Genomic DNA, 16736 nt, shown 5'->3' on the forward strand with positions numbered 1-16736 from the left:
GTCTTCCTTGATGAATTCTGCCCATTTTTAAACCTGGCTTTCAGGCTTTCTCATTAATTCCATAAGCTACCTGATATCCTTCCAATAAATTAGATAACTCTAGCTAAAGTAACCAGAGTCACTTTCTGTTAGTTGTGAATCAGAACCTTGAATGGTCCATAGATGTTGCTTTACTCCTGATGTTCCTATTCCATTCCCCAGGGATCTTATTCTAGTCCAGTATAGCTCATATGTGTCAACCCATATCTTATTGCCCATTTGTCCAATTTCTCTCCAGGAATGGAAGTTCTTCAAAGCAGGGACTGAACTTAAGTCATCTCCATGTAGTGTTCAGGAAAATGTAAAAAAAAAAAAAAAAAAAAAAAAAAAAAGCAAGAATGAATTAACAGACAAAAAGCAAAAAAAAGAAAAGCAAAAAAAAAAAAAAGCAAAAAAAACCCCATCATTTTTATCATCAAAATTGCCAAGTTTGAGTCATTATCATGTATAAACAATCCAGTAAGCACCTTACATGTATTATGTCATTGAAGCCTTGTAACAACCCTATGACTTAGAAAATATGCTTATCCTCTTTTATATATAAGGGAATCGTAAAGCAAAAAAAATTTGAGGGACTTGCTCAAGGGTAAATAGCTAGTCAGCAGCAAAGCCAGGATTCCAAAACAATTTGTGGACTCTAGATCTGTGCTCATAAGCAAGACTTAAAACAGTTTTACCTGAGACTAGACTAGAAGCCATAGGCAATTTAAGAGTTCCTAACCAATTGCTAGAAATGGCCAATTAGAATAAAAATAAGATACTAATTCCAGCCACTAGGTATGAAAAGAATGAGTCTAATGGGGTTAGAGTCATGCCATCCTTTGCCAGACATAGGGAAGACCCCAGATTTGGGGTGAGATTTCAGCTTACCCATTCCGCAGAATGGCACTGGTGTTTCTGCTTATTTTAAAGTCCATGGTTGTGGCACCTGGGAGGTTCAGTCAGTTAAGTGTCTGCCATTAGCCCAGGTAATGATCTCAGGGTCATGAGATGGAGCCCCATGTTGGGCCATGCTCAGCAGGGAGTCTATTTCTCCGTCTTCCTCTGCTCCGCCCCCTGCTCATGTTCTCTCTTTCTCAAAATAAATAAAATCTTAAAAAAAAATAAAGTCTATGGTTGAAAGGAAACATCTGTATGAACCTGTGGGAAGAGAATACCTAGCTCATAGGCCCAAAAATAAAATAAACAAAATGGGGAAGAAGCTTCACAAAGCAGAAAGTTACACCTCTGCTTTAGTGCAAGAGTGGTAGATGCCTATAAATCACAGTAATCACTGGCTACTTCAGAACGCTTCACAGTTCTTAGGGGATGGTATTGCTGACCTGGATGGCTAGGAGAAAATTCAGCAAAAAGAACAGAGATAAGAACATCCAAATAGTAGAATGAGAACTCCTTAAAAAGGTGATGAAACTGACCTCACTGCAGTAGCTTCCAGAGGCTCATAATACCTCAATGTGGGATATTGAGAAAAGGTGCACTGGTGGCACAGTAAGTTTGATTTTTGCAGTGTATACACAGGGCTGCTGAGTTTCTTTTCTTTTATTGATAAAGACTGGCTTTGGAACCCCTGGGATCAGCTGCTTTCCAGTAATTTGAGATAAACTATTAGATCATCCAGGGAGAAATGTCCTCAGGTTTCTAGGAGGAAACTTGAATCCAGACACATTAAAAATCTACTTGAAACTCAGTACACATGACCCTTGAACAATGTGGGTGTTGGGGGTACTGACCCCTGTACAGTAAAAAATCCACATACAGCTTTTGACTCTGCTGAAATGTAACTACTAATAGGCTAATGTTGACTGAGAGCCTTACTGATAACACAATCTATCAACACATATTTTGTGTATGTATTATATCCTGTATTCTTTTAAAAACAAGATATAGAAAAATATTATTAAATAAACCATAGGGAAGACAAAATACATTTATGTTACTATACTGTATTTATTTAAAAAAACCTGCCTATACATAAAACTGCAAGTGGACCCTTGCAGCTCAAAGTTGTGTTATTCAAGGGCTACCTGTGTCATATTAATCCTGAGCATGTCACACAAAATAAAATATAGCTTTTGTCTTTAAAGGAACTTGTGCAGTAGGCAGAAAAGTAAACAAATTGATGGCCCTGTGATAAGGGTAGCCAGCAAGTCTGGCAATATTTGCAACTATACAAATGGAATGCTGGTATTATATTACATAAATATTTAAAGAATACCTACGTTTCTAGACTTTATCATCAATTCACAGTTTTAAGACTTGAAGAAGGAAACAACATCATAGGTGAGACCTGAAGGACTGGCAGGCCAGAGGGAACACAAAATATTTGGGAATCTTCAACTCAATTTCATAATGGTAGAACAGAATTCGGAGAGGTTGTAGGACAGGCAGGAACTGATAAGCCGTGAGGCTGAACAAAAGAACAAGGGTCATATGAAGGCTTTATATGCCCAATTAAGGAATCTGGACTTTATTCTAAGGAGAATGAGATAATAGGACTGAAGTTCTTCCCCTTATGTTTTAAAGACTTTATTTATTTATTTGAGACCGAAAGAGCATGAGCAGTGTGGAGGATAGAGGAAGAAGTAGACTTCCTGCTGAGTAGGGAGCCCAATGTTGGGCTCAATCCCAGAACCCTGTGATCATGACCTGAGCTGAAGGCAGATGCTTAACCAACTGAGCTCAGGTTGCCCCAGTCTTGCACTTTAGAAAAACAACTCTGGATAAAATATAATTGGGAAGAAAATGAGAATGATCATTAGAATTGACTGAGATTTCTGCTATAAGTATCAGTTTAGTAACCTACATTAGTAAATAAAAAACTAAAATAATAAAAAAAAAACTAAAATAGAAGTAAGGATATTTAGAAATGGACAGATAAGAGAGTTAAGGGAGAGGTTCCCTGTAGTTATTAAAGATGATTTTATTTTATCTGAAAATAATAAAGGAGACTATCTTGAGACTATAATCTTTAAAACAAATTATTTTAAATCATTAGAACTCCATTACTTTTAATCTAAAATGGGAAAAGAAAACAATATTCTACCTTCTTGCAGTATGAGGCTAAAGAATGTACATTAATTTTTGAAAACATGGTCACAAACTAGATATATTAATCCAGGCAAACACTGCCATTAGCCCATAATTTAAAATTATTTTAAATCAACTTAACAAATTCTTTATAGCAAAAAGAGTAGGGGGACTGCAACATGTTATGAATCATCTTCAAAATAAAAGTAGTAAGTGAAAATCAACTTTTCACTGGTAGCTTATATTTCAAACACATTAATCTAAATATCAATCTGCTATAAATATATAAGACATAAAAATATATGACACAGATTTGACCAAAGATACACATTTAATATTGTACAGTTATTTAAACCACTTCAATTAAATAACAAAACCTATTTGACACCATGTGAAATTTTAGAAGGTAATATAGTGCTCCAATGCAATGCTAACCCCAGTATAGAATAATTTCGAGAACTCAGCTCATTAGCCGGTTCATCATTATTTGATCTCACTTCACTTACCTTTTTCCAATGATAGTAATACTTCTCCTTATCTGCCTCCCTACCTTTCCATGGGGAACACTGAAATGAACTCCAGAGTTCTCTGAAAACAGGTATAGTAATTTGAGAAAATAGAAGTGTTACCTACCCTTGTCGGTCCTTGTACATATTGTTAACTCTTTCCCATTGGAAATCAAGCCGTGAGAGAGCTTCCTGGAGCTTTGCCCTTTCTGCAGGAGTGGCACTGTGCAATGCTGCTGTCTTCTTATTGTGAATGATGTCAATCCGACCTGAGATTTGTTGCAGGCTGTCTTTTATGTTCTACAATATAGAAAATTTGAAACACATCAGAAATGAATCAGCTTCTATGGAGATAGAGAAAAGGAAATTGATAAACCCCAGAAATAAAAGTCTTGCAATTCTTTTTTTTTAATAATTCAAGTTTTTATTTAAATTCTAGTTAGTTACCATGTAATATTCATTTCAGGAATATAATTTAGAGATTCATCACTTACATATAACACCTAGTGCTCAACACAGCAAGTGCTGTCCTTAATACCCACCAGCCATTTAGCCCATCTCCTTACCCACCTCCCCTCCAGCAATCCCCAGTTGGCTCTCTACAGTTAAGAGTCTCTCTTATGGTTTACCATCCTCTCTTTTTTCTCCCCCCCTATTTTGATCTGTTTTGCTTCTTAACTTCCACATATGAGTGAAATTACATAGTATTTGTCTTTCTCTGACCAATTTATTTCACTTAGCATAATACCTTCTAGCTCCATTCATGTAATTGCAAATGGCAAGGTCTCATTCTTTTTTATGGCTGAGAGGGAGTCTACTGCGTGTGTGTGTGTGTGTGTGTGTGTATACCACCTCTTCTTTACCTATTCACCAATCAATGGACATTAGACTGTTTCCATAATTTGGCTATTGTTGATCGGTCTTGCAATTCTTAATTCCTGCCTTTTTAAAATCATTGTACCTGAAGCCCAGTGATTTCACATGTTCAGATTCAATGGGTAATTCACAGTCTTCATCTTGATATGGCTGATCATTCCCTCCATCTTAAAATTCTATCTTCATTTGGCTTCTATAACCTGAACTCTTCTGGTTTTTCTTCCACCTTCTTGTCTACTGTTTCCTCAGTCCTTTTCTGAATCCTTCTCTGACTTATCTCTTAATACTGGGTGCTCTGCTTAGTTTTGACATTTCTTTCCTTCTCTCTATATATACTCCCTAATTGGTCCCATGACTGCAAATATCGTCTATACAATGGTGACTCCCAAACTTCTATTTCCAGTCCTAACCTCAACTCAGAAACCAGGTTCATGAATTTAACTGCTTTATTGACATTTGGATATCCCATGGGCATCTCAAATTTAACATGACCCCAACAAAATTCTGAGCTGTATCCCCTTATCCCTCTAAGAGAAACCATATCTCTTAGAATGGTTTTCCCCATTTCAGTAAATGACATATCAAATAATAATTAGGCTGATAACCTTAGAGTCACACTGACCTTTCTTTTTTAGTTTCCAGTATCCAAGTTGTTAGATAGTCACGTTGGCTCTAATTCCAGAACATGTACAGAATTTGACCACTTATCATTACTTCCCTTGCTATAGCTTTGATATAATCTATCATTATACTGCAATGGCCACTTAAATGATCTCACTGCTTCCAGTCTTACCCTTCTCCTAGTCAATTCTCCATACAAGAGCCAAAAAGATTTTTTCAAAACATAAATCAGGTCATATTCTACTCTGTTCAAAATTCTCCAATGGTTCCTCCTCACACCTATAATCTTTACCACAGCCTACAAAGTTCTAAAGCACTTGGTTGTATGTTTTCTACCTTTCGGATTTTAAATCTTTTCTTAGTCTCCTCTGAGTCCAGAACATTTTAGCCTCATTAACCTTTTTGTGTTCCTCAAGTATGCCAAGCATTATCTTGCCTCCAGGCTTCTTCTTTACTTGCTGTTCTATCTGCCAAAAATATTCTTTCACTCCAAGACATTTATATGACTAGTTCCCTCACTTCGTTCTCATCTAAGAAGAGCCTTTTCTACCACTCTATTTTAAATAGCATTCCTAACCATTCTGTATTCCCTGTATTCTTTGTTTTGCTTCATGACATTTATGACTAACATTATATTATATATCTACCAGTCTTTCTATACCACTAGACTAGACCCTATAAGTGCAGGAAATGTTATCTTACTCTCCATTAAGATTAAGAACTCTCACTGGGTTTCCAGAACTTAAACCTATGCCTGGCACATGGTAGGTTACTCAATGCATTTTGTTGAATAAATGAATAAACTAATATATCCTCTAAATTAACTCCAAACTTTTTTATGTATATCATACTTAAAGGGAAAAATCACAAACTACAAGTTCATTATGTAATAGACATCTTTAATAATATTTATTTTCAAAAAATGCTAAAAAAATATATCCTTGGCTAGTCTTACTAGTATGAATTTGGTTATTTTGCTCATCTGAATTATTATAGACAAGTGAATTGAGCAAGCATTCATTAAGTTCTTCCATGTACAAGGATCAATATAAAGGAAACAAAGGTTGGTGAAGCATAGTTTTATTTGCTTGTTTTCAAGAAGTTTTAAATGGATCTTATTGTGGTAGTTGGGGGGGGTATGATTTGGAGAAATGAAGGAAAAATAATAGTGAAAAAGCCCCAGCTAGATGACAAGAAAGAATTTGATGAGCATTCTAAGTCTATTCTTTTCTGGAAGTTCAAAGAAGGAATGAATCATATGCCATATTTGGTCACACACTGAGGAAAGAGCTCATGAAGGAAGTGCAATTTGGTGTGTATGTAGCTAAGTAGTTAAAGTGGGAAGGGCATTATGCTTACTAGGTAACACTTATGCAAAGATAGGGAATATGAACAGTCATTTTTGGCTTACATCTTGGAAATGTACAAGATTAGGAGAAGATGGGTCAGCAAACAGAGGCTAAAGATATTTAGTAATGTGCTTTAAAGATTCTGAATGCAAGTCAGTCGCCAACAGGGAATCATGATTCATACAGTAATTGTGATGAAAACTTTCAAATACATATGAAAGTAAGAAAACAGTACAAATAGCCCCCTTGAACCTATTGTCCATTTCCAGTTCTTATAAAGCCGTGAGCAACCTTGTTTCATTATACTTGCACACATTCACCTCCTCAAATGGATTATTTTGAAACAGACTGATATATTTTATCCATAAATACTTTAGCATGTTTCCAATATATATGAATGTGTTTCAAGGAAAGTACACATAATATCATTATCACACCTACAAAATTAAAAACAAAACCATCAATGTAATAAAGTGTCTAGTTGGTATTCATACTTGAGTTGGATTGAGAAAGTTGTTTAGGAAGAAAACTCAGAGAACTCAGTGACTGGGTATTGAGTGAAAAAGAGGAAAGACTCAAATTATTCTCAGGTTTCTGGCCTGGGCACCTGGATGAATAGCGGTGTCACTGAGTAAAAGGATTTCAGATGGATAAACAGGTGTGTGTTTGTGTTTGTGTTTGCATGTGTGTAAGTGATGAATTCAGTTTTGGATATGATCATATTGAGAAGCCTTTGGGGTATCAGACTGTAGATACCCAATAGGCAGCTGGCATCAGATTTTGCAAAAAGAAATGAGATGGTGACTACTGTTGGGCCATACATCTTTTCTCATTTCTTTCTTTCTTTTTTTTTCTTTCTTTTTCTTTTCTTTTCTTTTCTTTCTCTTTCTTTCTTTTCTTTCTTTCTTTCTTTCTTTCTTTCTTTCTTTCTTTCTTTCTTTCTTTCTTTTTGAGAGAGAGAGAGAGAGCACATGCAAGTGAGAGGGGAGTATAGGGGCAGAGGGAGGAGGAGAAAGAGAATCTTAAGCAGGCTCCATGCCTAGTATGGAGCCCAATGTAGGGCTCTATCTCATGACTCTGAGATCATAACCTGGGACAAAATTCAAAGTTGGAGACTTGACCATCTGAGCCACTCAGGTGCCCCTTTTTTTTCCACATGTCTGCATGGTCTAAGCTTTCTGAGCAAAGACCACTGGCAATTAGGTTAAAGGATGATTGAATAGCAAACATAACTTGGTGTTCAGACTAGTAGAATTTCCCAGAAAGACCTGGAAACTTACTTTTCCTACGTCCCTTTGCTTATGTGCCAATTTATAGTCTGAGGATAATAGACCTAGACCCTTCTCCCTTTCTGGAGACGATTTGTTTAGCCCCTGGAGCAAGGGTCTCTATTTCTATCTCACTTTCTCTGTCAGATATGCCAGCTGCCTTATACAAGCTCTGTTATCATAAATTCAGGGATTCCCTCCCATATTGCAACCCCTGCATACACAGATAAATACATGGCTCTCACTGCATTGCCCCATGAGGATCTGGGGCATGTGCACTGGTGCTAAGATGCTCTTGAGTAAGTAATTATGTGTTCTCTGATCCACAGGTCTTGCGTTTCCTGACAGGATAAATAAATATAAATATAAAAACTTAATAAGTGTCAATAAAAGAAATATTTTTGCTTACTTTCAGACAAAACTGGGGAGAGTTTTAACCACATATGAGATGGAGACTAGGCCAGATATGGTGGGGCTATTGCTGGGCCTGCAGCTTCCCAGAAAGCAGTCTCCAGCAAACTGTATAAGCCCCACACAGGGGCTTTGGGTAGATCCTAGAAGACTTTCCTGCCTCATTCTAAGACTTCAGGGCTGTAGTGCATGAAGACCTGACTTGGTGGAGGACAAGCAAGCGAGGGTATAGAGAATATCAATTGTAAGGGATAAAAGTTAATGCTTATGTTAGGAAACTAAAAAAAAAAAAAAAAAAAAGCAGCTGAAAGCAGAAAGGTTGAGACCAAGTAAAACACAATGGTTATGGGTGATGCAAATAAATTTCAGAGAAAGAGTGAGAGAGACTGAAAGAGGGAGGGAGATTATAAAATTCCAAGGTGTTCTCTTCAAATCACGTACAACTTATGATAGGGAGGCTTCATTTTTTTTTAAGCAACTCAGTTTAATTCTGCAGTAAGAATACTTAACTGACAGGTCACATATTACCATGTGAGGGGAAGGAGGGCATGCCAACATAGAAATAAACTGTGTGATTGCTTCTCTGGAGGAATGCAGGTGAAAATTACGTTCTACCAGTGTTACATACAGAATTGCTAGTCACTGGAATAATACCCCTAAGTGTTATTTAATTGCACAAGAGATGGTCAAATTGCTTAGAGAAGTTTGTTAGAATAAAAGAGTGAGAAGAAAGGTTGTCTAAGGATAAGCCTCCGTGGAAAGGAATGGCCGAGAAAGGAGATGAATATGCCCAAAGAGTAACTGTCATTAGACCTAGGAGGACAGCCAGAAGAGTAAAGCGTTTCAAAACCAAGAGAAAGAAGAACATCAGGAAGGAGGGAGGGAGCAGCCGATGAGCCGAATGCAGCTGGGAACAGGAGTGAAAAGGCAACTTGGCAATTTAGGAGGGCATCGGTGATCCTATCCGGAGCAATTTTACCATCTTCAAAGTGTGAAAATATAAATCGGGACAGAGCAGAAAGTCTTCCACTGTCATCCTCTTTCACTACAAAATTGAAAATTGCTTAGTACTACACAGCAGTTCACTTTATTTGACATAAAACAGCTTGTTATTGAGGAAAAGTTTACTACTAATAAAAACAAAACTGATAATGCAACTAAAATTTTAAACACACAGAAGCCACGTGCTGTGGCTCAACTCCTGATGATGTAACTTGTAGATTCCATTTTAGTGTGGCTTCCAGCCCAAGGGCAACGATCCAGATCTCTGACAATCTTGCCGCTTGATACCAACAGTCAGGTGACTGACAGGCCGATTACTTAAATTCACACTGAGGCAACCAGCCACATCTGCCTGCACGTTGGGAGCCCACCCACCTGAAACAAATAGCTGTGATCTCCAACAAGGGTAAAATTTAAAAGAAGGGAAGGAAGATCTTCCCCACCAAAATAAAAGTCATCTGTTAATGGCTTTGATATGGGGCATGTGTATATGCGCACATTCACTCACACACACACACACACACACACACACACACACACGATAAACATATTCTCCCTCTGAAGATCTGAGCTTGCAAAACTTCCTGATTTTAATCCAAATCTCTGGAGAGCTCCCTGTTCTCTAGAAAGTGGCAGAATTGCTCAGAATCGAGTTATGAACGGTTTCGGCAATGCTGGCCAGCATGTTGCAAAGGCAGAAAAACTTTCTATCTTAAATGAGAAAAACAAAAATCGAAAAGCAAAAACTGGGGCAGGGGATGTCACACTCCCTGAATATCTGGATAATGGCTCCTTGGTGTATTCTCAGAGAATGCTGTCAAAATTGGCTGGAGTCCAGGAAATCGTTTTTAAAGTCCCTACACATGCTCTTGTCCCTGAGGCACTGCACACAGAAAAAATGGTATATGCACCAAAGAAAATTCTGTAGCAGTTTCCACAGTTTAAAGCCAGAGATGAGATCTTTTATAGCTTTTTACTATTCTAGTTTGTCTAGAAATAAGTGATCTTTATAGTTTCTGACCCTCACAAAATAAAACCACAGTCCCTGTAGTTGCTATGGTGATAGAAAAATCCCTAGGATCACTATAGAATATATTATTTTCATTTCTTTCCCTGAATACTTCCTTATATTACCTGAAAATATGATAGCAAAATCACGAAGTACCCAGTGTTTAGTCAATTTTTCTCTTAATTTTGACATGCCCCTCTGAACGGACCTCCCCACACTAGGTGTCAGTTGGGTCAGATGTCTGTTAGTCACTCTCCCTGTGAAAGGAAACTTCCATTTCTGGAAGGCATTTGTACATGAGTGTGTGTAATTTAAGTCCTTAATATTTTAAAATAAAGTGTCCTTGTAACTTGGCTTCTCGGAACCAAGTCCATTCAGTAAGATCCTTATTTATACACTGCTAATAGAGAGAAAATGAGACATCAAAGTAATTTTCACAACTAGAAGATGAAGTCCAGCTACATAAAATAAGAAAAAACAGAGCATTATGAACTACATTCTTCTGAGTCAGATTTCTAGTTGAAAAGCTGGTGGTTTAAATAAAAGTCCCTTGATAACACAGACATGATCAGCCTGAACTTGGAGATAAATGATATTTTAAAACATGAGGTCTCTCTTTAGAGAGAATCAGTTTTTAAAGGAGATTCATAAGACAAACAATTTGAACCTAAAAGTACTTTGTTTATTCAAGTACTGGGTAATAAGTGCTTTCTATGGGCTAAACAGAGAAACTAGACACCGCAGACCATTTATCTAGGGACCCAAACAAGGGACCTCTTTGCCAATTAATCAGGTTGAGATAAAGGTCTCAAGTAATTCTTCACTATGCTCTCTTCTCTATCACAAGGGACAGATTTCTGATGTTCAGTTTTTCTTCCATTTAACGTAAAGCAGCAAGTACTCCCTTGTCAGAATGTTTCATTACAGAGTGAAACTTTACCCACCTAAATGGGAAACCTATTTGTATGAATGTCAAAGTAAATACTGTGGAAATTGAACAGGGCGGGAGGAGGGGATGGTGGTATTTGACAAGTTGAACTTATTGTAAACAAAATGAAAATAAACTTAAAAAGTTATTGAAATTTTAACATTCTTACCTCCACTTTGTTTCAAAAATATGATATAGAGTACCAGTATGATCTCTGATATTTATTTAGACTAGTATCATTTCTGTTGTGTTTTCTCTGTAGCCATGAGAATAAATGGGCATCTCGCACGTACAAAACATAAAATTCACTTTAGCACTTGCTTCAGCTTCAGCACATAATTAAAAAATAAGGATGTCTATAACTTAAAGGCATCTTTAGTCCTATTTATACCAAGGAGCAACTTCAAACACACCTTCACAAGTTGAAAACTCTTACCAAAGTATGCTTTAAAACATGTTGATTGTAGGATGTGTATACAAACATTAATTTGAAATTGTGTCTTCTATTTTAAAGTTTGTAATAGCATATTCCGAAATTATTTAATCTTCGCTTCACATTTTGCCAGTGTTGCCTTAGTAAAAATGTTTCCATAAGGGGGGACAAAAGCTATTTTAAAACTGAAACAATATAGTTTCAGAGATAGAAACATACAAGATAATATGAAAAATATGAAATTGATTACTTAGGGTACCTTTGCCTAAAAGTGACTTCTATATAATTATATTCTGGTCTCAAGTATATTGAACTTTATTTTAAATCTTCTATCTATCTATCTATCTATCTATCTATCTATCTATCTATCTTATAATTGCTTTCTAGTGATTCTTTGATCTTCAGTCCTCAAAGTAAGTCCTGTGAGCAAATGCCTATAAATACCTGTAGTTCACACTTTTTTTTTTTTTTTTACAATATTGACTTCCTGAAATAATTTTCTATTTATTGGTTCAGCAGTAGCTTCCTCACGGCATCTTCTCCCTGTCTGGCAGCAGGCAGTACCATTGAGCATATAGCCCTCATCACAGAGCTCCGGCTTCCCTACTCTTACCTCACTCGCTATGCCCCAGCTTTCTCTCTACTTCTCTGTCCACCTCTATTCTATTCATTAACTCAACAAATAACTGCTGAAAACCTACCATATTCTGGGGATAGTCTATGCACTGGGGATATAAGAGTGACTCAGAAAGACAAAGTCATTCTATTTCTGTTCACAAACACTTTGCTGTGGGCCTTACGCAAAGTCAGTCATTAAGTGACCAAGTCCCTTCATCTGCCGGTTGCCCTCTCTATTGGGCACTATCTGCAGTGCGTCTATAATACTATGTTGGCATCTTGCTTATCCCATTTCCCACTCCACCAGTAAGATCCATTTGTGTCAGACTGATATTTAGGTCATGGGAGTGATCGAGATTGTCCATAGAAGGGGAGTTGGAAGGAAAGAGGGCTGGGAAAAGAACAGATGAAAAGACATATTTTGTGAGCAAGTGTGCAGAAGAGCTAAATAAATTACCCCTATTTATTCCTCTAGGTATATCTCCAGTCTAGATCCTCTCATGAACTCTGACTTATATATACCCAATTGTCTCTTTGATATTGTCTCTTTGATACGTGGATGTCTAATAAACATCTTAAGCTTAACACATCACAACTAAACTTATACCAAACCATGCACCCTAACCTGATCGGCCTGCAATTTCCCATGTTACATAGTTAAATGGCAGCTCTATTTTCCCAGTCGTTCATGACAAAATTTTTAATGTTATCCTTGAATCCTCTCTTGACCAACCTGCATGTAAGTGATCACTAAATACTATGAGCTCTACTTTTAGAATGCATCCAAAATTTGACCCTGCCACCACTCTGTTCCAAACCACTATCTCCAGTTTGGATAATTCTGAATATGTGTTTAAGAGTGCTTTCTTCATAGGGTTGCTGTGATGACCACATAAGCTACCACAAGCAAAACATTTAAAAAAATGTCCTGGAACATAATAAATAAGTGGTAGCTATTAGACTGTCCAAATTCCAGTGACATCCAAAGCACAGATACTCAAAGGCTTTCTCCTCTGTAAAATAATTCTCAGTTTCAGCTCTCTACATGGCTTTTCTCTCTTCCTGAATTCTGTTATACTTATGTGTTAGACTTATGTGTTATAGACTATTTTTGCCTGTGTCTTTCCTACTACTATTACTTCCCAGCTTGTTTGTATAACTATGATATGTGTATCCAATTAATATTACAAATTACCAGAGTGCAGGGATCAAGCCTTATATTTCTCTTTTAGAGTGTTACACACAGTATTTGGGCCTTAATAAATATTTGTTGATTTGAACTGAAGAGTAAAGTTGAAGCTCTGAATCTTAACTTGCTTATAAAAATCCAATTTGAATGGAATCACTGAACCTTAAGATTTGTTATATTGTTCTTGAACTATTGCAGATAGGTGTTCAGGTTCCAAGATGTTGTAAACTATTCAGTTATTTCCCTGTTTATTCTATTTTACTTTTACTGGTTATTTAGCTGTTAAACAGTGGAATAGCAGTCCATCTGCATTTCCTGGCTAAGTTTCTCCATGCTTTTCTCACAGGACCTCAGGGACCTAAGTCCTTCATTCAGAATTATGTCTGCCCAAGTTTCTCAGATGCCATAGAGCATCAACAAGAACAAAAGGAAAATGTGAAACCTGCACTTCACTGCCCCAAGTATTCCTCAAAGACAACAATTCTAGTCCATCAGCAGCAACTAAACTGGAAACGATTTCACAAGTCATTTTGCAATAGGTACATTTTGTATTGAGTCGTGCACATTGTCTAAATCACTTTATTGAAAGTCTTGATAGAAAAATTGGCTCTTGCACATAGCAAAGGAGAGTTGTAAGAAGCAAATGCTATTTCTCTTCAAAATGCGACATATGGCATTCTGTTTCCAATTTTTTTAGAACCAGGGCATGCTTTTAAGTCTCGTGTAACTGAGCTGAGGAGGGGCAGGTAGGTTTTGTGGAAAAAAATTCTAAGGCAATACAGCAATCTAGGGAAACCTAAAGGAAATGATTATGACTGAGGAATGGGATGACAAAATGTGGATGGGATGTTTTTCTTTCCTCTATTCACTTCATACTCTTTTATCCTGTATACATATGCCATCATGAGCATTTTTTTATTTTGATAAAGCACTGAAAATCCAGTATGAGTAATCAATCAAGTTCATAGATAGCTGATAAACAAGATATAATTAAATCTGTACAAATTAATACAAATAACAATACACTATTTTGGAAAAAAAAAAAGGAAACCTATTTGGTAACATTTTGCCCATTTTATAAATGATTAATGCTGTCGATGTTAGGAGATAAGCTTTCCATCCTAGTGCTTTAGATGGGAGACAGAAAAGCAAAACCACTGTTTCATAGAATTGTTCTGAACTAAATCTAAACATGTAAATTTTTTTTTAATTTTTATTTTATTTATTTATGATAGGCACACAGTGAGAGAGAGAGAGAGAGGCAGAGACATAGGCAGAGGGAGAAGCAGGCCCCATGCACCAGGAGCCTGACGTGGGATTCGATCCCGAGTCTCCTGGATCGCGCCCTGGGCCAAAGGCAGGTGCCAAACCGCTGTGCCACCCAGGGATCCCTAAACATGTAAATTTAAGAACAACAAAACAAAACATAATATAGGAGGAGGAGGCTAACATTCTACTTATTTTCTTTACCTTCTTGAAAAGAGATCCCTAATGAGGAAAAACATTCTTTAATCCTTTGTCTAAGGTTTGGCAAATTAAACTTGGAAATTGGTAGTAACTGGTGTCCAATAATTATATGGGATTTATAAAACAAAGTATTTGTTTTTTCTTTGAATTTTTAACAATATGCACTAGGATTTAGAAATAAGCAGACCTGGATAAAAGTCACTGAATTAGATTAAACTGTATGCAATTGCCACTATTTAAACATTTTGATCTACATAATGTCAATTTATAAGGCTCAATTGAATGCTATTGTAGTATTAACCTGCTCATGATTGCCAATTTAAGCAGGAAAATGAATACAGACTAGCCTTTCTAAATGGCAAAAGGAAAAAAAAAAACTAAATAACAAAAATAAATCTCAGAACCCCAAGAAAAGAAAAAAAACACTAATAAATAGTTTTTCATTAGAGCTACAGCTTCAATGCTTTTTATTTTATTTTATTTAAATTCAATTTGCCAACATATAGTATAATACCCAATGCTCATCTCATCATGTGCCCTCCTTAATGCTTATCACCCAGTTACCTCATTTTTCCATTCACCTCCCCTTCTGCAACCATTTGTTTGTTTCTCAGTTAGGATTCTCTCATGGTTTGTCTAGCTTCAATGCTTTTAAATGGCTATTAAGTCAGAGTTCTGAAAGCTGAACAATGGATTTTAAATTACTAAAAAGGAGTTGGGAAAAAATGAATTCAACATATTTCACTGGAAAACAAAACAACAAAACAAACTACAAAAAAAGCATCCTGCTCTTGGTAAAAGCCATAGTGCATAGAAACTTGGAATGGTCTCGAGTTTTCACATCCTCAAGAGAAATGTAAAAACTATGAGTTATTTTTTAGCACCTAAAATTAATAGAAGAATGAAAATTTTACTCCCAAATAAGTAATACTTAGCACTGGAAATATACTAAAGGAAAATGATTGAGAGTATTAAATAAAAATTCTCTAAAGGAAGCTTTTATCAAAAGCAAATGTTTTTTACCTTTGTGCATTCTCCTTGACTTTAAACTCTTTTTTTTTTAACTTTAGGCTACTTGCAAAATCTGGAAATAACTTTATGTATATTTTATGCTGTTGTCAACATTTTATCTAAAGTTTTCTACATATAAATATGCAATTGTATAAGGTGTGCTACTTTTTAAAATATCATTTTTTAAGATTACATAAAAATTTAATTTATAATAATTTTTAAGATATTGGATTTTGATGAAGTAATATATGTTTTACAAATAATTAAATTTATATTATTGTATAAATATTTTTACAAGAATTTTTCCATGTAATCCTACATGCTTTCACTTTATCTTCACGATCATACTGATGAAAAGGCTGGGACAGGTATCATCATGAATCTAATTTCAAAGTTAAAAACACTGAGATTTATGTGATTTGCTTAAAGACACAACCAGAAAGACTCAGATTTGGTCTCTAAATCTAAGTCTTTTATGTTCAAATCCAGTGCATTACCAACCTCTGTATCCTACTGCCTGTCATAACCATATAATGCAAGCTCAGTGAATGTAAAATATTACTAATATTTTAATTACTTGTGGACTTCCTGCCACATGTTCTCATAAATAATTGGCTAAAAATTCAGTATGTAGAAATCTAAATAGAGTAAATGTCATCATGCTAGTATACATGCACAGATTGTTAGAATTCACCTATGTCTGGATGATTTAACTCAATGTGTAAGAATATGTGTAAAAGAGGCTAATTTTGTTTTCTTTTCAAGCCTGGTACTGATAGGTTAACATTGTTCTGTCCTCTTTGATCATGGAATCCATATCTGTATTTAACAGGACTACTGTTCATTTACTCAACAGATGCACATTGAGCGTCTATTAAGTGCTTGACACTGTTCTAAGAGTTGCAGATACAGTGGTGAATAACAACAAAAAATACTATCTTTTCTGCCTAGTGGTTATGCATATGATCATTGGTGGTCACTA

At 36.0% G+C, this 16736-nt stretch overlaps 1 protein-coding gene across 8 annotated transcripts in view; it reads right to left on the bottom strand.

Annotated features, from left to right (window-relative positions):
• Positions 1-16736, bottom strand: part of DMD (dystrophin) — a 2057113-nt gene that overhangs the window by 1137459 nt on the left and 902918 nt on the right. For all 8 annotated transcript variants that reach the window (XM_041741334.1, XM_041741335.1, XM_041741332.1 and 5 more), the window contains one exon: positions 3700-3872. In XM_041741334.1, the coding sequence (XP_041597268.1) occupies positions 3700-3872 (173 nt within the window). The remainder of the gene's footprint in view (positions 1-3699; positions 3873-16736) is intronic.

This window comes from Vulpes lagopus, chromosome X (genome assembly GCF_018345385.1).
Source record: "Vulpes lagopus strain Blue_001 chromosome X, ASM1834538v1, whole genome shotgun sequence".
In the NCBI taxonomy this organism is placed as follows: Eukaryota; Metazoa; Chordata; class Mammalia; order Carnivora; family Canidae; genus Vulpes; species Vulpes lagopus.